Source organism: Pteropus medius, unplaced genomic scaffold (assembly GCF_902729225.1).
Source record: "Pteropus medius unplaced genomic scaffold, Ma_sr-lr_union100, whole genome shotgun sequence".
In the NCBI taxonomy this organism is placed as follows: domain Eukaryota; kingdom Metazoa; phylum Chordata; class Mammalia; order Chiroptera; family Pteropodidae; genus Pteropus; species Pteropus medius.
The window spans coordinates 14,422,329-14,445,565 of record NW_024349797.1 but is presented as its reverse complement, the minus strand read 5'-3'; the positions used below and the strand labels follow the sequence as shown (position 1 = coordinate 14,445,565).

Genomic DNA, 23,237 nt, shown 5'->3' with positions numbered 1-23,237 from the left:
CCTGCAAAGCCGAAAAGTGGTCTGGTTAGTCCTGGGCAGTCCAATGGTTCCACCCTACAGGGGTAGATGACGTGGGACTGGTCCACTAATCAACCCCCAGATTGCCACTGAAAGACACCCAACAACCTATTGTGCCCATTTTCAATGTCTTGGGCAGTTTTTCCTGGCATATGTTTAGATTACTAAATGTGCCCTGCTCTATAAAGAAAGTAATTTAATAAAAAGGGAGGTAATAATGATTCAATTCAAACAACTGTTCATTCACTTGAATATTTTTCAAGTTCACAGCAAGAGGTATGGACAGCCCATATTATGCTCTTAAAAGGAGCCTAAGAACGTGTAAATCATAAGTATGTACTAAGGGTGTGGCTTGCCCAGTCTGCCCACTGGGAGACGGGCACATGGGCTGGTGGCCCCGGTCTGCGGGCTGCCAGCCTAGGGAGAGAAAAGGTGGGGTGGATGGTAGGGAAGCAGCAGGTGGGGTTCTGTGTGAGGTTTTGTTTTACAAAAGTTTCCGCAGTTAAAAACTTGAAATCAGAGCCCCCTTAAGGACTGGGTCTTTGTGAGCCGACATTAACAGACTGGTGACCACAGATACTGTGAACAGGGCAGCTCGAAGTGGGGGTGCTCCTCCTGGAAAGCCAGCCCCCTGTCCATTTCCACACCCAGCAGGCAGCCATGCCACCCCTTGCAGAGTCAGGGTGGCAAGAGTCACACTCATGTACCCTTCACAACCGTGGCCTGTGACACATCCCTGTGCCCGGTGCTCCCACTTCCCCTTGGTGAAAAGATAATCATGAAACTGGCTTCTTCTCTTTTGCGGGTATGTTTTGAAAATAAAAGTCATCTTAATTTTTTAAAAATTCGACTTTTCTAAGTCTCTAAGCAGAAATAGAAAATGCCCATATTTATGTTTCCTAAAAGCCCCTCACTCCGGGCCTATCAGAAGCAGCAGGATTTGGGGGAGACTCTGCCACAAGCCCAGCTAACAGGGGGTGCACCCCAGGCTGGTTGCTTCCGTACTGGAGCAGATTACTTTGCCTGTACCCCCTTTAGAAAGGAGAAAATAAACCCATCAGCTTTCGTGTTGCCAATTTTCCCTCAGTTCTCCACACCTCTCCCACCTCCCCACATTTCCTCCCACTTAGCAACCAAGAATATTGAATGTGAAGAGAAAAAAATAGCAGAATTGGAAAGCTTTTTAAAAATACTTAAGCAAATGCCTGGGCTGTGTCCATACTTCCTCCGTTTCCTGACGGATCTTTCAGGGCCAGAGCAGGGAGGAGCCCTGGCTCCAGGCGCAGCGTCTGAATGGGGGTGGAGGTGGCTGGAGGTGGACCCATGGCAGAACTGCTCCCCAGCTACTCCTCCCCCAGCTACTTCTCCCCCAGCTACTCCTCCCTCCAGCTATTCTTCCTTCTAGCTATCCTCCCTTCAGCTACTCTCACTCCAGCTACTCCTCCCTGCAGCTATTTTTCCCAGTTACTCCTCCCCAGTGCTCCTCATCGGCTGCTCATCTGGATGTCATCACGGATGTCATCGCGAGGCTGCTCGCCTGGTGGCTGTCATCCGACAATGCAGGCTGTCATCTTTGAGCTATATCTTTATTTGCTCATCATCGAGCTGCTCATCATATCTGTTGGCCCTATTCATTGCTCATCATAACATTATCCTCATCATTTAATATTTTTGGCTATCTTGTATCTGTTGTCGCTCCTCGACTTATCATAGCATCGTGGCTAACCATCCATTGGCACTGTCTGACTGTCATCTGACTGTCATCATCTTGAGCAATAACTTTTATTGACTGTCATCTGGTACCATCATCCTCGGTTAACTAACTCATCATTTCTTTTCCAATACTGTTCCAATAAATACTGACTGCTCTCATCATCTGTTATCATCATCTGTTCATTGTTCGATGCTCATCGCCATTATCATCATCGGCTATGTTCTGACTGTATCTTGGCATCTTGTTCAATATCATCGATGGCTGTCCCCAACTACTCCTCCCTCCCTTCTCCTCCCTCCAGCTACTTCTCCCCCAGTTACTCCTCCCTACAGCTATTCCTCCCCTAGCTACTCCTCCCTCCAGCTATCCTCCCCCATCTACTCTGCCCTCCAGCTGATCCTGAAAGATTTGAGGGAGGGGCTTATAATTGAACAGCCCCTTGTTAAGGAGCTTCCCATTTGTTTTTTCAACTTCATTTTTTCTGAGATATAATTAAATATTTATCCTGTAGCCCTTAGAATTATGCAAATTTAGGCATCTTCCCCAGTATGGTCAGGAAGATGTGGCCCTGGCAATAGAATAAAGCATCAAGAGGGGAGGGCTGTTTCTTAACGAGGGACAGCACGCTTCACAGCCCTCCAGATAAGGGCAGCTCTGGGTCCCTCAGCTTGAGTCTACGATCAGGTCACACCGGCTTTTAGAAAAGAGTAGAATCTCATGAACAAGTGTGTGAGAAGCATCCCTGCTTTAAAAAAAAAAAAAAAAAATTAGCAAGCATCTTGGCAGGAGACAGTTGGTTTCTAACTGGAGAAGGTCCATTCTGACTGCCCGGCTCAGGGCGCCCTCGTTTCTGAGCCTGATCAGTTGTGGGGGTGCCCATGGCTCCTCACCCTCTCCCAACTCCATTGTGAGGCTGGCACAGGCCTCCAGAGCGGTGTGACGATGAGGTACAGAGGATGACATCGGCAGTAGCGGGGCCAGACTGAGCGTAGACCCAGCTCATGTTCTCTGCTCCTTGTTCCTCCTATTCATTTTTACTTGAAGGAGAATCACTATGGGCTGGTTGCTGAACCAAACCTTAGACAGCTGGCAAAGAGCATCCCACCTGCGGTCTGAGAGTCCGTCTCTTGCTGTGAGGAAAATGGAGGGTGCCATTCTCCCGAGCGTACATTTGACAAGAGTACATTCTGTCATTTCAGAAGCCTGGATTTATTTCCCTAGGTCTGCAGTTTTGCTTGCACTGGTTAGAAATCTGTCTCCTGTTTTATCTTCTCTCTCAGTGGTGTATAAGGCCCCCTCAGTCCTTCTGCATTTTGACTTGGCCAGTGTGACTTCTGACCAGAGCCTCACCAGAAGGTCCCAGCGGCCTCCCGGAATCTCAGTTAGGGACGGTGGTACCCTGCTCTGCCAGCGCCGTGCTTGGCCGTTTTCTATGTGATCCTCAGCGTCTGCAGTAGCCTTGCAGGGTAGCTACTGTCCTTTCCTTTTCATAGAGACTAAGATTGAAGCTAAACAAGGCTAAATAATTTGCCCAAGTTTTCTCAATTAAATAGTACAGCTGTGATTTGAACCCAGGTCTGTCTAGCATTAAATCTCCCTCTACCATACATGCTGCCTCTGAGCTGACAACCAACTTCTTTTATTTTTATTTATTATTGTTAACTTCTTCTTTCCCCCTTCTCATCACTGCCACTTGGACCATCTCCATCACGTAGCCATGGGATTGGAAGAAAATGCTTTCTTCCTAATTCCGATTTCAATCACTTACTAATGAATACCATGCCAATCACTTACTAATGAATACCAAGTTTTTTTGTCTGTTTGTTTTTAATTTAAAGATTGCTTTGCTCTAACCTCAGTTTGAAGTTGGGGATCCCATTTCATATTAATAGTTCATATTATTATTTCATAATAATAATTTTGGTGGAACTTTTCCTTTTACGAGGCATGGTCTGGCTTCATCTTCAAAGTGGCCCCATAAAACAGGCAAAGGTCATGATATATTATAACCATTTTACTGATGAGAAGGTCGTGGTTCAGGGATGTTGGGCAACTGCCTTGACTCTCATAATCCAGCCTTACGAATCCTGGAGCAAAACAGGTGTTGCCTCGCCCGCCTGCCCCGCTCTGGTTCCCTTTTCAAAGCCCCCTCTTACACCCGGTGTTTATCGTGTGCCGGGCACTGTTTCAGGAGCTGGGAAGGGGCAAAGCTACAACAGGAGCTTCAGCGTTCTGACTCCCAGTCGGATCCACCACCACCCCTAGTCCACCTCCGTGTGGCTGCGGAAGACGGAGGATTTCCAAGAGAAGCTTCCAATTTCCGCTATTACTTTAACCATCACTACAGTTTACTTGGAATTATCAGGCCTAATGGGGAAGAGAAATTACCTGGCGTGTGTATCTACGTATGTGGATATCTTCACCTTCTGCGCTGTGGATTTGGGGTTCCTTCTAGTTTTCTCTCCCTAAACTCTCTATTAGCACCACCGATCAGGAGTGGTTTCCCTTCCCTTCCCGCCATCCTCCTTAGGCAGGTGCTCCTAGCGGCCCAAGGGCTGGGCAGAGAAACGGTGAGATGACTGGGGTTTCGGGGGGTGGGCAGTAGGAGGTCCGCAGCGGGTGCCCAAGCAGACGGTGTCCCAGGGAGAGAGAGAAAGGCAACTTTTATGCTTTCGTGGAAGAGACTGGCCAGAGTGAGAGAGTTAGGAGACTCGAGGCTGGCCCCTCCTTCCACATTCTGCAGGTCATAGCAAAGGCACATCTTGATTGGTTAAAACTCCACAACCGATACACGAAGCACTAATAATTGCTTAAAGTATCCAGCAAAATTCTCCAACAGCAGCACCATTCAGAGTGGAAACAAAAGCATCTCCATTTTGAATAGTTATGTGTGTATGCTGTTTCCAGGAGGAACTACGGAAAATAAATTAAGGAATGCAACTGAATATAGTTTCTCAGATGGTCGAGGGGAAATAGACATGGTGTCGTTACCAGTGGGTGAAGTTTACAAGCTAAGATTTTGGTTTCAATTGGAGGAGGCGCTTAACTCGGTTCCCCGACACCTACCATTGCACCAGAAGCCTGGGAATAAGTTGTCTTCAGAAATTAGCCAGCCACGTGAACCTCAGATGCATGTCTGTAGATGTGTTTATAATGACACCAGGTGTGTGCCTAGAAGTTATAACCTGTCTAAACCTGCTACCCACATGATTTCATTTCAGCCTTACACAGTTCTATGTAGGAAGATAATCCTTATCCTCATCTGACAGGGAACTCACTGAGGCATGGAGAAAGTGTCCTAGGAACAGATGTAGGATAAGAACCCAGACCCCTGGCTGCATTCCAAGACCCAGCATCGTACATGGCAGCCAACCCTGTGCTCTGAAACTTGGTGAGGTGGGAAGCCTGCAGGATGATTGATGGCTGAGACAAACATTTCTGATCCACTTCCTTAGATCTGGTCCACCGAAAAGCCAGGCACATCCTTCCTTTGCAACGCCAGCACCTGGCGGCGTGTCCCGAAACGCCCAAGGTGATGAAAAATGTCACTCTATTTTGATATAATGTCTTCTGAAAACTTCTAAGTGGGGGAGCTGTTGCAACATTCGTTTTTTGTTTTTTTTGTAATAGTTTCGGTGATGTTTATATTAAAAAACACATACATAAACAGACCAAATGCGAGAAATATGTAGTTAATAATGTAATTAATGAAAATTTGCATGTACTTTGATTCCGCCTTCTGCTCAGAGACATTTATTTTTCAGTTGCAGAAATAATTAATAGAACCGTTTCCCAAAACGTACTTAATGATGTAATAAGTGTAGGCTGACAAGTAGTCTGTACTGAAGCAAATTTCCTTCTGTTTCCTGTGGATTTCTCTAACTACATCACTGAACGTGGAAATTGCAGCCTGCAAACCATATTAAATTTCATAGCAAATCTCATTTGTATCACATTGAGCAACAGCTGCATAGAGGAAGGAAATTGTGTCCCTTTATTGTAGAATTTGAACTTAACAACAAATATCACTCTTAGAGCCCCCAGACTGAAAAAAAAATAGATTCAAAGAAAAACATGAAAGACTCAAACCTTGAGAGACAGATACGCCTCCTTCTGGAGCTTTTTCGAAGGAATATCATGATAGAGGGAAAAGAAAGAATGCAATTATTTTTTCTTACAAGTGTCTTAGAATTCAAAGAAAACAAAACAGCCTGTGTGAGCTAAGATCCCTTAACTGTACTTCATTCCAGCTGGGCCTGATGTGCTAATGTGGTCAGTGATGTAGGAGCAGCTGGAGAGGGGTCCGGTGCGGGGAGCAGAAGCGGGTGGGGGTACCCGCCTTGGGGGCTGGCGCCACAGCCCTGCTGACTTCTCTCCAAGGCCCGACCCTCTCCAGCTAAGGAACAGGAACCCTGGATGGGGGCCGCAGCTCCCGCTCTGCCAGCAACCAGCCCATCTGGTGACCTCACACCTCCTTTTCCTTATCTGGTGAATGGGAGTATCGACCACACGATTTATCTGAAAGGCTTGTTCTGGGACACACGCGAGGCCATGGCCGCGATCGCCCTTTGAAAAGCGGAGGGGGTGGGGCGGGGAATTGGTTCTCGAATCCAGCTGCACATTAGCACCATCTGGGGAACTTTGAAAAATGTCAACCGCCCCAGAACTCCTGGTGTTTCCGTTTTGCAGTGGGACCTTGGCCGCGGTGTTTTTTAGACAGAACCCGGTGATTTTCCTGTGCAGCGAGGGCTGAGAGGCGCTGGTGTCCCGTATACTGGATTCGCAAAGACAGCTCAGGGAGGGTGTGTATGGGCTCGGTGAGCTCTGAGACTTCACAGCGCAGAATGCCAGTTTCCCCTGTAAGGTGGATGGAGAACCGGCTTGTAGTTTTCCCATTTCAGTATCTCATAATGACACAAAAGAGGCGAGCACCAGCAGGGGTCTGTGGGTGTGGTTTAAGCCGCGTTTGTGGTATTGAATGCTGAAAGGAATCCCAGCTCAGGCCGAGCCAGGAAGCAGGATGCCTTGTGATACATGGAAAGGTGCGGAAGAACATCAAAAACGCACATCAGGAGTCGGTATTGGTTGATGCTTTTTCCTCCTCGCCCACCCTCCAAATGACTGACATTTGTAGCTGTGTTTTGCAGTGATTCTGGACGTGGGAGCAGCCTCTTAGATAGAACCATTGCTGACAGACGACAGCTTAATACAATTACTTTGCCAGACTTCAGCGATCCCGAGACAGGTGAGAATAAAGAGCCAGAGGGGATGGATATGGGGCCTGGCCCCAAGCGACATGGGGCGAAGACAGCCAGGGACGGGGGCGGGAAAATTCTCGTACCAATCGGTTTTAAACTCTCAATTGAGGTGCTGTTTTTTCTGGTGTCTTTTTCAAGTGGATGTTCACGGCGAGGGCAGTGATATTGCTTCCCCAATACAACTCTTTCAGATCTTTCTCTCTTTCCCCTTGCTCTTGGAACCTAAAAATTTGAAACTGAAATTAGATTGTTCCCATCTCTGTCAAGCTTCCCCTCTGCCTTTCTGTTTCTCTCTCGATTTAGATTTCGGGCCTTGCCGAAATCGAGGTTTGATTTCCAATCAGTTGCACATGTGAACACACATACACCCAGCAAAAGACCCTGTAGGGAGGCAGGTGGGTTCTGACCTTCTGACTCCACGGGTCCCACCGGGAGGCCTGGAGCATTGCCTCTGAGCAAATGTTTACACCTCTTTATTCATGTTTTCGTGTTTGCCTAAGTACAGAGGAGTAAATATTCCTCTGTAATTTCCAACACCCCAAGCAAGTAATTATCATAGCAATACCGACTATTCCGTGACACTTTGGAGGACTCTACAGACCCACAAAATATTAAGAAATTCATTTCAGTGTGAGCTTCAAAGGTAGTTCCAGCGCCTCATCTGGAACCTGGCTCTGTTGCTTCTCCCGCTTTCCCGCAAGGGCCCGTGTGAGGCTTAACCCCTCTCTGGGTATGCCTGGTCCTTTATGGACTGGCTTCATGAAAGGGGCCTCCAGGTTCTTCTAACCCTGGGCCAGGTCCCAGCCCTTGACCAAGACCTTCCAAAGGAAACTAGAGAGCAGCCGTGAGGCATGCACAGCCCTCTCCTGGAAAATCTCACCTCAGCTGGAATGGGAGGGATAGATAGATAGATGTCCCTCTGGGAGCCAGATGTGACGCTCAAGCCCATCTTCACAGCTGCCTGCAGACTGCATCCTTGTGCTAGGCTCCCTTTCATCGATTTTAAAGTAGGCTCGAGACGTCTAATCCCAGGGCCATGGGACTCCAAGGTCAAAAGAACACTACGCATGAGGAGCAGCACGCATTGCAAATTAGGGCAGTTTAGAGTGGCTGGCAGCCACTGCTCAAAATGCAGGCTGGCTAAGCCACAGAGAAGCTCTCCCCCTGCAATGGCCTGAGCCCTGGGTCGATCAGCAGGCCTCGGGCTTAGACTGCAAGCCAGGCAGACACTCTGACTTGGAATAGCACAGCACAGTTCTGCTCGTGGGTCCAGTCCTGTTGGAGACACTGTCTAAGCCTCCCCGTTGCTGGAAAGGGAAGGTAGGCTGTCGGGACCAACCTCTGCAAGGTGAGGCTTGGACACTGGAGAGAAGAGAAGCAGGTGAAGCTCATTCAGCAGCTGCGGCTGCCCAGGGCTGTCTTCCTCCTCTGGCTCGGACCTTCATTTCCCCGAGACTCTGATGCCACATCATTTTTAATACAGATAGTGGCAGAAAGTAAATGCGGCCCTTGTCACCCATTCTCCCCTCTGCCCCTTGGGCCGTTTTTTCTAGAGCCCTCGGAGGTCTCCCTCTTCAGGTGAAGCTTTCTCAGATGCCATAGTGTCCAGGTGAGGCATATCGGTGTGTCACAGGTGGGGGTCCCTGCCCCTCCCCTGTCTTTAGTGGTGTTTATGCTCCGCCCTCTCGGGGAGCCCAGGGGGTTGGAGAAGATTGAGAGAGCAGGTGCCCTGGGCCCAGGCCAGTGACTATTTTGTTGTTCGTCGTTGTTGTTGTGCCATCCACAGGAAGCCCTCCAAGACTCCTTTCACCGGCCCTGCCCCCCAGAGCCCCGCATTGCTAGTTTACACACCACCAGTGACTTACACAGGAGGCCAGGGAATCAGAAAAATGGAGGCCTTGTCCATCACGGACTAGTTGTAAATGAGAGTAGCACATTCTGAAAATAATAATTTAAATCGAGGAGACCAACAAATTAGAAAGGCTTGCCTAAAAATGGAAAAGATGCCTCCATCTTGATCACTGAAACCCAATAAGTATTATAAACTCCGCTTGGCGGGCAGCACAGGAGGGCCGCTCGTCCTTATCTGTCTGCCTGGACGGCCTGTCTGGTGAAGGACCCCGCAGGCTTTGTTAACTCTAACTCGGTAGGTTCCACAGGGAAGATGTGCTTCCATCTCTGCCTCCATCTTGTCTTGCCCTAAAGGTAACCGTTTTTATTGACCCCTCTAGGGTTTTTTCATGTGAGTAAGCGTAGATATTATTTCCCATGTCCCCTTACATAAAAAATAAAATAAAATAAAATAACATAGTACATGTGCTGTTCAGCACCTAGCATTTTTCGCTCCCCAGCACATCCTGAGGACCCCTCCACACCCATCCGCAGAGGTGGTCCTTCTCCACAGCAGCGACGTATCCCACGACGCCCAGATTTCACGTTCCAGACTCATCCATCCAGCACTATCCCAGCCATTTTCCTTCTCTTTGTCTCTGTCATCAGTGCACATGGTGCTGCCGGGGGCTGGCTCGTTCTGAATGTCCACCGCAGCACTGCTCATTTAGGAAAACAGCTGGGCTATCGAGAAAAAGAGAAAAGGAATTTATCTGAGGTTTTAAAAAAAAAAAAAAGAAAAGAAAAGAAAAGAAAAAATGGTCCCAAATCAAAGCAGAAATGACTCCGAGGTCAGCTGTGGCAGAGAGGCCCCCGTACTGGCAGGCGACAGCTCGCTAACAGTGTTGGTCCATGATGCACTTCGCCACTTTTCCAGATTCCCCAATTTAAAGGGCACGGGCGTCGGCCTCAGCAAGGACGTGTGGCCAAAGCCATGGGGACCTTCCGCTGTTGTGATCTGATTCTGAAGCAGCCACTTTGACCCCTTTGTGAAGCCACAGGCCCTCTTGGATCACTTTATGTTCCAGAACTAAAAATTTTTTCCTAGTTTTTAAATTTCTATTGTGGACAAATTGCAAATATACCAAAATAGAGATACTAATATAACGAATCCCCGCGTACCTACTGCCAGCCTTCAGCAACTAATGTTCTTTTGTCATCCATCTCTCTTGCCCCGCACTTAGTTTTTGTGGAGTATTTTAAAGCAAATCCCAGACACCATACTTCACCTGTCAAAACTTTAGTATATATGTCAAACAGATAAGAACTTTAAAAATGTATAACCACACTACCATTATTATACATCCAGGTCATTATAAAGTCCAGGATCGGTTTCTTGATTTGGGAAGTGATTAATTAACTAGAATATGGTTTTCCACCTCTGAAATTGCCCATGTGCAGATCTGTGGAATAACATAAGGGAAACCCATGTCCAGAAGCTTTGGACGGGCCAGGTGCACTGTGGCTAAGAGAATGGACGTTGGTTTTATTAAATGGACGTAGCAAACCGAAAAAACTCCTCTTAAAGAACACGATTTCCCTTCTAATAGCATCTCTGTCTCCTCCCCACCTCTGTCATCTAATGGTCTCAGCCATCGGAAAAGAGGAGTCACATGGAGTAACAGTTGTAACTTCGAAGCTATGAATCATTGTCTTTTTTTTTTTTTTTAATAAGTTGGTAGTTCCTTTAATGGAAGATGAAAAAAAAAATGCTTTTTCTTCCTTTGGCCTCCAAAGCAGGATGCAGAGTATGGGGCTTTATCTTTAATCATCGATAGATATTAACCAGACACCTATCCAAAGCAAAATAATTCTTTAAACTTGAAAGTTCGGTCCATTTTGTCTGGGAAAATGTTGAATTGTCGCCGTGGTGGTCTCCCCATTGCTGTGTATCCCTCCAGCTGTAAGACATGAAGGCGGCAGGCATAGCTTCCTTTTCAAGCGCCCAGCCAGTCCACCGGACTGTAGACCAGATCAGAAAGCCTAGCACTCCATCATCAGGAGGCGGGACCATGACGAAGTCTTTGCGTCTCAGTATCCGAGCCTAGGAAAACCTCAGTTTTCAAAGAAACTTTATGTGAGTGCTTCCCACTAGAAGCAAATCTAAGAAAAGTCGAGCTCTGCCCGTTTCCGATTGAAAAGCAAATAGTTTCCTCCAGAATGTCCTGGATGTTGTAGGTTAAAGGTGTGTTATTTTCAGTGGCTCGCGCTGCTGAATCTGTGCCCAGGTAAACCCGAGTTATTTTTATTCCATGGTGTTGGTGCAGAACAATTAAAATAACCAGTAGAAAAACAACAAATTGGTTTTCTTTGCAAAATACTTGTGTTCTATTATCAAGTAGAGGACTGATTGTGTATCATATGACCTCATTTTCTTTGCAGCTTATGTGAGTATATTAAAAGCTACTTTACGTTTTCTTTGTTTCTAAAGTTTTTTTGCTTTTATCCTTGTTTTTTTTTTTCTCTTTCACTTTTTTAGTGTCAGATTCCTCCTCCTCCTCTTCTCTTTCAAGAACCGAATCTCCTCTCCACCTGTTTGTATCTTCTCATCTTCATTCTCATCCCAAACCCGATACCTTTGTGTGGCCCCCAGCAGCTCGTTCATTCAGTGACCCAGGTCCCCGCCAGGAACCCTCTCTGTGTAAACATGGTTTATGGTTTTTCCTTTCTCGTTAAATCCGTCTCATTTGTCTGATGTTTCATTTTCTGATAATCTTCCTAACTGATAAGCTGGATAGGAAACTCCATCAAATTTAGCTGAGAGACAATCTTGCTAATTTGAAAATCCAAAACTCATTGGGGGCAGGAGGAGGTTTTGGTTGGTACCCAAGCTCCCGCCTTCTCTTTGAAAAGTAAAGGAAATAAATAGAAGCTTTTCCAGAATACTGATTCTAGTTCTCGGGTGCTTCTGTGTCTTCCCGGAGTTGATGTAAATACATAGAAAAAAAATTTTTTTTTAAAGGCAAATTGAGAACAATTGGCAAGTAATAATTTATTCCTAAATATTTCTGTTTTTCAATTTAGAAATTAATTCAACAAGCATATGGTAATCAAGGTAATATTCTAAAGATAATGGTCATATGCCTTTGAACTATGTGGTTCTCAAACTTTACGCTAAAATCGCACAGAGAACTTTAAAAACTGCAGATCTCCTGGGCCCCACCCCAGAGTTTATAATTCAGTAGGCCTGAGGTAGGGCTCAGGAATCTGCTTTTATATAATGTCCTGTTATGATTCCAGTGCCAGGGGGTTATGCACTACATATAGAAAAACAATATTATAAATTATTTTCCATTTGCAAGGAAGGAAAATGTAGGGTTTGTGTCATGAAACTCTGCAGAAAAAATTGAGCAGTATTTTGATCTAATCTTGCTTTTAAATAATGGAGAAATTTGAAAGTCTGTTTTAGGCTGTTCAGGAACATGTCAATGAAAAAAATATTCCTGTATTAAAATGGGACCTAAATATGGATCTCAGCAGGAGAGTCCACCCTTGTTTTCTTCCACTCATTTATTTAATGTTCACTTTCCCGGCAGCACTGCCAGAAATTTTAATCTCTACATTTGTGATTTACAAGGGGCTCATCTCTGTTCCAAATGTGCTGTTATACGCCAAACGAAAGCTCGCGATGGGAAACTTCTGCCAGAAAGGACTGCTTTCTCTAAAGTGCTCATCTTTTTGGAAAGCTGACCTGCTGTGTTACGTTTACAGATAGACAGACAGACATACAGACACACACAAACACACACACACACACACGAATCCAAGCAGAAATGAGGATATCAACCTAAAACAAATCATCCAACCCCAGGAACGCTCTGACTTTACTTATCCGCATACTAAGTGTTCTGACCCTCGCTTTCATGGAAATCCCAGTTTTATGAAATGGAAGATGAAGATAATGCTCATAAACTGCTTCTGTTGTTTTTTTAATCCGTGTCTAAAAATAGACATTTTCCCTTAAAACAACACCTAGGGGCAATTGCCAACTTCAATTTTTCCAGGGGAAAAAAATTGTTTTTTACATTGACTTTTGCCCAGTTTTATTGTCATAAAACGGGATCGTACTGTTCCAGTAGAACTTCATATGTTCCCACTGCCCAGTCCCTTCTTGTTTGCACAGCCAGCCCGCTGACCCCACCCCGTGCCAGCGTTTATCGCCCTGCATCCCAAGGACCCTGTGTTCCTTTAAACCATTAAGATCGAAGTTGTGACTCATCCGGTGAGGCACTTTACCTCAGATTAATTAGTGAATTGTTGGGGGTGATAAGCACCCACTGGGCTTTCTGCTGAATGTACTGTGTCCCAAGCAGTGCATAACTGTTTATTTTTTGTGAAGCTATAAGTCATCTTCCCATCCTTAGGGAACACCTAGCCCGTAACCAAGTGTTTTGACTAAGACTGACGCGTCCACGAGTCTTTTTCCCCCCTGTAGATACATTTAGTTAGAGAAGGAGAAAATACACCATGCGTTATTGATAAGTGTGGACTTTCCTGATGAAAATTGTTATGAATTTGAATCCCAACTCTTTCCATTCAGGCAGATAGCCAAGACCTGAAGTTTTTATGAATTTCTCCCTCCGATCCTTTGACTTCATAGAAATGAATGCTAGCCCAACCCAAACCGTTGGAATCATAATCAGGGTTAATATGTGGAAAGATCTAAAAACCTCTTGTTTGATTATTTTTCCCTTCCCTTTGGAATTTCCTGCCCTGGAAACAAAACATATTACTTGAATCGGTCAGCTTTCATGTGCTGGGTGAGCATTTAAATGTAGAGGGGAATGCCCAGTTGGCCCTTTTTTGTTTTTAAAAAAAAAAAATCATTGTTAGTGGAAAAATATGTGTCACTCTTGAATTGAAATCTGATTCCAGACAGCCAGACTTACGGTTGGAAGGTTATTAGAACTCTATTTGCTTTTTTAGACTTAATTTTGATTTTTCAAATGTTTCGTTTTAATTCTTGGTTGTAATTTTTGGTTTGATTTGTTGTTCCAAGGCAACTCTCCAGAAGTATACTTTCATGGTTTTCCCTCCCTTTTTTCAGTTAGTAAGTAGCTTACCAATCTATCTGTTAACCTTTCTGAGGGTCTCCAGAATCACGCTTCCCCCCACCACGGAGCGTGTGTTGTGGTTGTTGATTGTGGGGAATGTTGAGATGGCGTGGACATTAAGCTGCCCCCTGCTTGCCCACTCTGCCACCTGGGGCTCATCTCTCCTGGGGTTCTAATCCTTCCGCTTCAGCTTGGGTGTAAATGCTGAGGAGGCAGTACTTGTCTGGGAAGACGTTGCAGGAAAAATGGATGAGTCAGCAGTGGATGGGTCAGCAGTGCCACTGGTGCTGATCAAAAGTGTGAGACCCCCAGCCTCCCCGGTGCCTGTTGTCCATAAATCGTGGGTGAAGGGAACCAGTTGAATCTTGAAATTCCTTTTCAATTCAACCATTATTGCTACATAGAAAAGCAATTCTAATAATTAATTTTCGTAACATAAACTAAACGGACATCATAAAACTTATACTACATCTACCAAAATTTAAAGGAGGCAAAGCAATTACCTGGGCGTAGGCCTAGTGTTTTAGGTAGTGTTCTTTTAAGGCATTAGTGAATTATGATATTTTCCAAAGGATTCTTAGACCGCTGATTCCCCCTGGTCATATATTTTGGGGAAATAGTGCATCTCTTGCATCTTTCTCTTAGAGACTCACAGTTCACATTAGCACATAAAGGCTCTGAGAAGTCCTGCAATTTAAAAAATGCAAGACTCTCTTAACTTTGACCCAGTGTTCCCAAGCTGATTTTGTCATTTTTTCCACCCTGCGGAATCACTATTTGAGGAACTACATCTTGGGAAATGCCAATGTATATGGTGACCCAGTGCACTTGAGATCTGAGCCTTCACTGCTTATGACAAATATACCCCTTAGGGAGTTGATTTCCCCTCTGAAATTGAGCTCAGCTTAGATGCGACTTTATTTTGTCTTTCAAAAGTCCGTAACAGAAAAGAGGTATGTTTGGTACTATTCTCACATTAAGGTTCTTCAAGAAGAAAAAAAGGAAGGATACATTAAAAAGATTTGATTTTCAGAAAGTCAGGTCACATTAAATCTTCCAGCAGCCCTAATTTGTTTGTTTGTTTGTTTGTTTATTTTGAGGCTTGAAATATTTATACAAGGGACTTGTATTTTCTATTTTCCATAGAAATAGCTCCAACCCTCTCAAAGGTCAGGAAGCCTGAGCTCAAGGGCCACTTCTGCAGAGGAACTGGGCAACTCGTTTAATCTCCCTGGGCCTTAGTTTCCTCTTTTGTAAAGACGTCAGCTTACTAATTCCTCTGTCCACACGTGCCTTCTTTGTGGTTTGCCAATAGCTGACCCTGATTTCAAGCCTCAGTCAGATACCCTTCTCCCCCCAGGCAGCAGTGGCTCCCAGAAGTAACCTGCCATGTGGGAAAAGCCACATTCATCTGCCCCTCCTCAGAATTGAGGACCGCCCCCGGTGCCCCCATTCTTGAGTGCCCTAGCAGTCATCATTTTGGAGAAAGGTGTGTGTTGACGTTTTATTCTCCTCTCTAAGAATATGCTAAAACCAAGAACGCCGACTTGGGTTCTTGGCTCCGTTTTTCATATCACTTATTCTAGTGAAAATTCTGCTCTCTTTAGGAACACGTAACCTGGAGAAGAGAATAAACAGGTTAATGAGAAAGCACACCTCTCCAATGAAATAAAGTTGAGAAATAAATTCAGAGTAGCCAAATAAATTCAAGTTTTTCTCTTTGCATTATGGCTAGCATTTTATTATTGACTTTGCATTTTCTAACATTCAAAAATGTATATCACGATCAGGATGTGACGAGTCGGGGGGTCTGTTTCACCCTCTGCTCCCACTTAACCGAATAAAGTATTTTTTGTATCTATCTATGAAAAAGTAACTGTATTGATCACCCTACTGCATTTGAAGAGTGGTAATTTAAAAAATTCAGCCCTAATGATTCAAATATAAACCCTTTCTTGGTATTTTAATTAAAATTAAAGTCTCCTTAATTAGTTCTGTGGTATCTTTCTTTAAACAAGATCGAATGGAATTTTAGGAGATTGACAAGTCAATAATAAGTGGCTCTGATAGAAGTCAAAGAGTGTGTGTCCAGTAATCAGATTCCCACCCAAGCCTGGGAGGCTGTTCCCGTACGTTCAATGACACACGCAGCCTTCCCCAGGCACCTCAGTCCAGAGGCACAGCCTCACGCACTTGCAGCCGGGAGGGTTAGGGTAGAGATGGGAGCATCTGCCCAGTGTGGTCCTCCAGAAGGTACTGTCTCCAGTCCAGAGCCAGGGTGCGTCTCGCTGACAGCTGGCACCTTCCTGCATGCATGTAAACGGCTTCCCTCCACGCTTCGTGTGCCCGCCTGGCCCTGCCAACACCCGCCAGCAGCCTGCTGGGCCGCCCCCCGCATGCCCGCCGGTGACCACACATCCTAGCCTCTTCCTGCCTTAGTGCGATCCTTCCCTAAAGCTGTCCCTGGAAAGAACCTTCCCTTTTCAGAAGACACATCCTGTCAGGTTTAAACCGTGCTCGATATTCTGTTAAAGTCATTTGGAAAATGTGATCTCGTCTGGGGACTGTGGGTTTGGCCGTCCTGATTTACTTGGCTGTCTTAATCTCTTTTCCACTCAGTGAAAAGAGAAAGCGTCCACTAGAACGGTGAGCAAGGTGATCACTCAGAGGAACCCTCAAGCAGGAGGCCTCACTGTCAGTGGGAGTTGGGTAGAATCAGGCAGCTGCCGGTCCCCGGGTCCCCGTCACTTGGTGGGCACGCTACAAAGAGAGGAGGTGGCAGCAATCACGGAATTAGAAATGTGGCAGGAAGACCTCACTGCAGTTTGTGGAGCCCACCACCCCAAGTCAGCTTCTTCAGAAAACCAGGGTGACTTCCAGCAAACATGAGAATTGTCCCAACATTGGTGGGGGATAGGGACAGACTAAAAGGGTTAACGTTAAAAAAAAAAAAATGGTGCGGAGAAAATATGTCTAATTTGAGGGTTAAAGTGAGAGTGGACCCCTATATCTCTTCTCCCCCTTTAAGAAAATGGAAGATAGCCATTCCCTACTACTCAGTCACCACCTCCGTCAGCCCCGAGGACATCCTGGTCCTTAACGCACAGGTGGCAGGTATGAGAAGGTCACTGGGCTGCCAGCAGTCTGCAGTATGGGACAGATTTCCTTCCAAGCCCTCTCTGGAGAAACAGGAATTCTTTGCCTGCTAAAAATGAAAACGTTTAAGCACAGCTCTCTGGCAGCATGCTTAGTCATTCAGGTTGCCGTTTAGCATTCAGGGTCTCGGAGAGGTGGAGCTGCGCGTTTTTTTGTTTTGGTTTCGGTTTGGGTTTTATTTTGTTTTGTTTTCCTTCTTATGTGAGTGGTTTTAGGGGCACAGCTTCTAAGAACTGGAAGCTGAATAAATTCAATTGACAGATAACGACCGAGGGAAATAAAGTACAGAAATTCACTTGCTGGAATGAGTCCATGTTCCCGGGGCCACAACAGCTCTGTTTCTTGTCAGGAAAAAACCCAGGAGGGCAGGTGCCTGCTCCTGCGACATGAGGCCGAGAGAATGTGGGTGAGGAGCAGGGAGGTGGGACTTGGGGTGGGGCCACATGCTCCATCATTGTCCCATATTTACACACTCAAAACTCCCAAGTTAATTCTGGGGCACAGAAGCAAAGAACAGCCGGAATCCTGAGCACACACGTGAGAGATGTCTACCGATGTCTCTGGCGGAGGGTTTTTTCCCTGCACAGAATGTAACAGTCGTCCCTTGTCCCTGGACTGCGATGCTTGCCAAGTCACTAGGCAGGCAGGGTTTCATCTGAGATCTAGTTTCATCTGAGATCTAGCTTCCACGTGCTGTGAAATATAAGGGGGAGAGGGAAGGTGGACATCTTTCAGAATACAGCTGCTTACTTAATGCCACCCGAACAGTCCAAAGGACATCGCGAATATCCATACGTGTCATGCTTTCAGTGACCCTGCTTGTGAAAATTCAGGGTTGTCAAACTTAACCAAGCTATGTAATTTATTATGCCTTCGGCTCAAAATTCTTAGCTCTGAGATCTCTCCGAATGATGAACTTTGAAGGGTGAAATATGGTTCGTATGTGATTGCCACATTTGAGGTCTGTGTGAAATGAAGCACAGGTGTAGTGTGCTTCGGAGAAAGGATTTTTGTAAAGGCTGCAACTGCAAAGGCCATTTGAGCTGGCTGTTCCCGGTGTCCTACTTGTGACAGGGTTGCTCAACAGGCTTCGGCATATGATAGGAACATGGGTCAGAAAACCTTGGGAGGGGTTCAGAGCTTGACTCACGGCTTCCTGAGGTCCGTGGCTTAGTTCCTGGTCCTCTTGGCATATGGAGAACAGGCTCTTTACAGTAGTTTCTGGTCTTGGCCTTGCCTTCCCCTCCCCACCCCACCCCAAGCCCATACACATGGTAGCCCAAGGGGACGCCCAGATGAAAACCCTAGACGTAGGGATCAGAATGATTCTTCAAGTGGCATTTTGCCTTTGTATCAGGTGTCCGAGATGACATTTCCTCTTGGGCATCTGTGGGAGGGAAGAAAAAGCAGCTGGCTTGGGGACATACGGATCTCCTCAGCCCCAGGACCCCGTGTGCCCCCTGGGCTGTGCGGGCAGTGAGGTCACAGACTCAGGCCAGATTCTAGCATGTGCTCTCACTGCCTGCATCCGCTCTTGGTTCCTTTAGTTCCCCAGTGGCTTTTCGGAGCCACTGTGTCCTGCGACGAAGGAACTTACAGGCGCATAGCAGCTGCTCAGTTCTCAGCGTCACGACAGTGATAAGTGCTTCCCAAATTAATGTGATAAATAAGAGATGCCCAGCAGCTGGGGGCACGTTCCCTGGCTTACCTGTCAAACCCCATTATTAGGAAGCTTCTTTTTTGGGAGCTTTAGAATTCAAATTAGAAATATGTCTTATAGTCTTCCCTCTGATTTCTTTTTCAAGCCTCAGTTGGTCCGTGTCCCTTAGGGTAATAATCCTCTTCACCCCACGTACGCTGTAGGAAAACATTTGCTTAAATGAGAAAGAAAAGGTTGCTTTAAAAATGTTAGTTAGACTAGCGTTTCTAGTTGTTTACCTGTGAAAATAAAAATCCAGTATCTCTTTTGATATGTACCATTTCAGTCCTATGAAACAGTAAGATACAAGTTGTATCGATTATATTTTTTTTTAATCAGGCAGCCATTCTGATTCATGATGATTTTTATCCTTTTTTCCCTCCTAATTTGAATCCAATGGAAGAATTGATTCATGTGATTGCCAGAAATAGTAGACGTTAACTATTAAATACTTTTACCGCTATTGTTAGCCCCCTGCTGCTATTGACACATATCTGAACGCTCTAATATCCATCCTGGGTTTAGACTATGAATTAAAAGAGGTTGAATAGGAAGGAAAAGATGATTTCTGATAAACCTCAGTTATCCTTCATATTTACATAAGTTAGTTATATTAGAGATGGGGAAAGTCAGTAAATGAGGTGCAGCGTTTAATATAACTACATGCCACTGCCATTTTTAGCCCAGGTTGTTGGATGTCATGACAGCCACACTGAGAAGCCCCGTGAGACAATGAAGGTTGTGGCCTCTGAGCCATTATTAGGGAAGGAGAGTAGAGCATCCAGCAGAAGGGACCACTCTCTTCCAAGTTTCCTACAGTGACGTGTCTACTGACAGCACTCACTCACTCACTCACTCATTCATTCATTCATTCAGCTGTTCATTCCACAAATATTTACCGCATACCTGGCATTGTTAGCCCCTGAAAACACCTACATGGAAGGCATGGTTCCTGTCCCCTAGGGCCGCACGCAGTCTAATAGGAGAGACAGCTAGCTACTCAACTTTAACATAAAACGGTGTGGTCCGTACAGTGATAACCACACCCACGGGGTGTTACGGGAGAACCGAGGACCCAAGGCCTCCCTTTTTACAGGGTAGTGATAGGGAGAAGAAATGGAAGGCTCACAGCAGCCTTCCTGGAGGAGTTGGTGTCGGAGCTGCATTTAAAGGCTAGATTTAGAGTCAGACTAGTATGAGAGTCCTGGCTTTGCCACCTGCTGCCTATATGACTTTGGGTAAATGACATAACCTCATCGAATCTCAGTTCTGTCATTTAAATAATGCAGGTGGCATTGTTACCTGCCTCAAAGAATTGTTTAAAGATTAAATGAGATAATGTATGTCAATAGCCAATCACAGTGCCCAAAACTTGGAACATTCTCTAAAACTGATAACCACCACTGCTGTCATCATCGTCATCATTTGCCAGAATTCACAATGAAACATATTTTTGTAAGAAGAATTAATTCATTTAGTTATATATAGATATCACGAAAAGGAGGAACTTTGGCATAAATTCTGATTTGTTCATTCATGGACCAAACAAAACAGTTAATCCAAAAAGCAAAATTAGCCCCTTTGAAAGTCGCCAGTCCTTCTAGCAAAGGAACCATAGGACCTGGAAGAAAATTTGAAGAATTCTCCTAGAGCAGTAGTTTATTGTTGTTATTTTGAAATGAATTAATGACTATTTTAAACATGCCTCAGTTTTGATTTCTAATACGGTAGATATCAACAGATATAACCCACGTAAACGAAATCTTTATAGAGGGCCTCAGTAACTTTTCAGAGTCTAAAAGGGATTCTGAGGCCAAGAAGCTCAACACACACTGTTCCCTAGATTGTCGAGCTACAGGGGAGCATGAAAGCACAAGCTGGCTGGCATGTGTAGAATATGCCTTCAAGCTCCTCTTGACCGAATGGTAGTTAGTAACATCCGCTTCCTGTCTCTCCAGGTCAGTGGGTCTCAGTCTTACCTGCACGTCAGAGTCACTGAAGTGATTACTACATCGATGCCCTGCCCCACCCCCTAGAGCTAGTGTTTCAGTGGGTCTGGGCTGCAGCTATGGCATCACGATTTTTTTTAAACCCCCAAGTGATTGCGAGGTGAAGCCAAGGTTGAAAACCACTGTTCCAGATGGTCGATGAGAAAGTCAGCCAGCTCGGTAATGTCAAGATACAGCAACAACAACCTCGTTTATTTAACTGACAGTTGCTACTAAAACTCTCGGGGAAAGTACATCAAGTTCTTGTTATCAACGTTAAAATGTTTTTTCATAAATAAGGTTAAAAACAAAACATGACCCCCTCCCCGAGTTGACAGCAGTTTAATGAAAACGTTTACGTAGTCAGACACGCTTTATCTAAGCAAAGTCGATTTCTGCCCGAACTTCGTCAGTTCCGCATCGGAATGGCATCGATTCATGTCTTTCCCTTGGGCCTCCAGGTCCTTCTTCCTGTGTGGCGGGCAGCATTCACTCTGGAGGACCCAGCGGCCCTTTCCCAGGGGCGTCTCCTCTTGCTCGTCCCCTTGCAGGACATTTGGTCCTGTCCAAAATGTCCACCAAGGCATTTGGTCCATGCCAAAAGGTCCTCAGTATTTGGTCCTGTGTGAAACATCCTCCCTGAGAAAAAACAAGCCTTGAGTTCCAAATTTCAAGAATCTTTTTGGCATGGACCCGATGTCTCCGTGGACATTTCGGATGAGACCAACGTCTGCTGATCGCTAGTCTTCATGGGTGCTGTCGTGTGCGGATTACCCATAGAAGGTGGTTTCCTGGGCTGATGTCCATCCACCCGCCATAACTCACCTGCACCACAGCCCCACCGAAGGATTTGAGTGTATATAGAGGCACCCATGTTTCCTTCACGTTGAAACAGTCAAAATACAATACGGATGGCCAGTCTATTGCTGCAAATAACTCTTAAAATGAATAAATTACCCCCACTCTTCAAAGCCCCACCCACAGAAATTATCTTTATGCTCACGGCTTTGTCTTATCCAGAGAATAACCAACTCAATTTGAGTTGTCAGCATCGTCTTTATATATTATCCCTGTTTTAAACCTTCTCAGAAGTTGATAGTCACCACTAATGATATTGCAATGTGTCTCTCCGTATTAAACTTCATGATGAATTATAAATTAAGAATATCACCGGTGGATACAAATATCAACAGTTTTAAATTTGAGATAACTGAGACTCCTGCTCTCAGTTCTGAAACCATACCTCCAGGAGGGAATGTTGGAAAGAGATGGGCACAAGCCTCCGCTTACAGAAGTGGCCTCCAGCCATCAGGACCCCTAGAAGGTCAGCATGAAGAGGAATGAGTCATTTGACTTATTTGACTTCCGAATGGCATTTCTTTTACCGAATTCCTCTGAGCAGCGAACGTGCTCAGTCTGGTCCTTTCCTTGCCTTTCGGGACAGCAGGGTTTGTGGAAGTTGAGACAGGTGTGGATCCGAGGCCACAGGTATCTTTGCCATCACCCGTGCCTTAATAGTAGACATCTGCTTATGCATAGGGCAAAAGCTTTTTTCTAAGTTAAGTCATGTTCTAGAATATGGTTCTAAATCTGGGGGTGTCGCCCACCGACCAAAAGCCAGGGAAGGAAGTGGGAAGTTGCTGGGTTTGTCTTGAAAATGGCCCCCATCTCCCCCAAAGACCACCTCAGAAGGCAAGTTATAGGTTCCTTCCTCCACCCCATATTGTTTCTAGGTTTAGGCACTTCCAGGAGTGCTTCATAAGTTCACTTTGTAGACTTACTGATGCCACATTTTAACAGGTGTGTCCCAGCTGCGTACTAGCTCTACCCCTCCCGGCTCCCAACGCTCACACTGCACAGACTGAGCTTGTAGAGGGGGCGTTGAGCATAGCATGTGCTCTGGTTGTTGACTCAGAGATTAGCTAAAGCAAAGGACAGAAACTGAGTATCAGCCGCAATAATAGTATTTCTCTACAGATAATAAAATCTAGAAACGTCATGGGGCAAGGGGTGTGTGTGCGTCTGGAAGTCCTGTCTGTGTGTGGGAGGCGGGGGTGGTTGGTTGGCTGGGTCTGCCTTTCACTTCTGATGCCATCTTCCCACAAACCTCTCACAGGCTCTGTCCATGCCACATCGGTGGCAGCTTCAAGAGTGGAGCAGGCACTGTCGGAAGTGGCCTCGTCTCTGCAGAGCAGCACCCCCAAGCAGGGCCCGCTACACCCCTGGATGACGCTGGCACAGATCTGGCTCCATGCAGGTACTGCTCTGCCCCTACTTGGGCCCTCCGCCCCACCCCCGCCCTTAACCGGAGGCTGCAGGATCCTGTGGGCACCCGCCTCTCTGGCCCACGGCCCCTCGTCAGGAGAAATCAAAGCTTTTGCAATCGCACACCAAGCCGTTACTGCAGAAGCCCCCTGTTATCCACGGGGGTTATGTTCCGAGACCCCCAGCAGATGCCTG

At 45.8% G+C, this 23,237-nt stretch overlaps 1 protein-coding gene across 9 annotated transcripts in view; it reads left to right on the top strand.

The window, feature by feature from the left end:
- TTC7B (tetratricopeptide repeat domain 7B) overlaps window positions 1–23,237 on the top strand; it is a 226,185-nt gene that overhangs the window by 154,464 nt on the left and 48,484 nt on the right. For 7 of the 9 annotated variants that reach the window (XR_005657575.1, XM_039884012.1, XM_039884018.1 and 4 more), the window contains 3 exons: window positions 6,880–6,977; window positions 13,880–13,930; window positions 22,894–23,034. Coding sequence is in view for 8 of the 9 variants with exons in the window: in XM_039884012.1 (XP_039739946.1) it covers window positions 6,880–6,977; window positions 13,880–13,930; window positions 22,894–23,034 (290 nt within the window). In the remaining variant the exon portion in view is untranslated. Of the gene's footprint in view, window positions 1–6,879; window positions 6,978–13,879; window positions 13,931–20,747; window positions 20,822–22,893; window positions 23,035–23,237 lie in introns of those variants that run through there. The other 2 variants (XM_039884017.1, XM_039884013.1) reach the window with 2 other exon arrangements.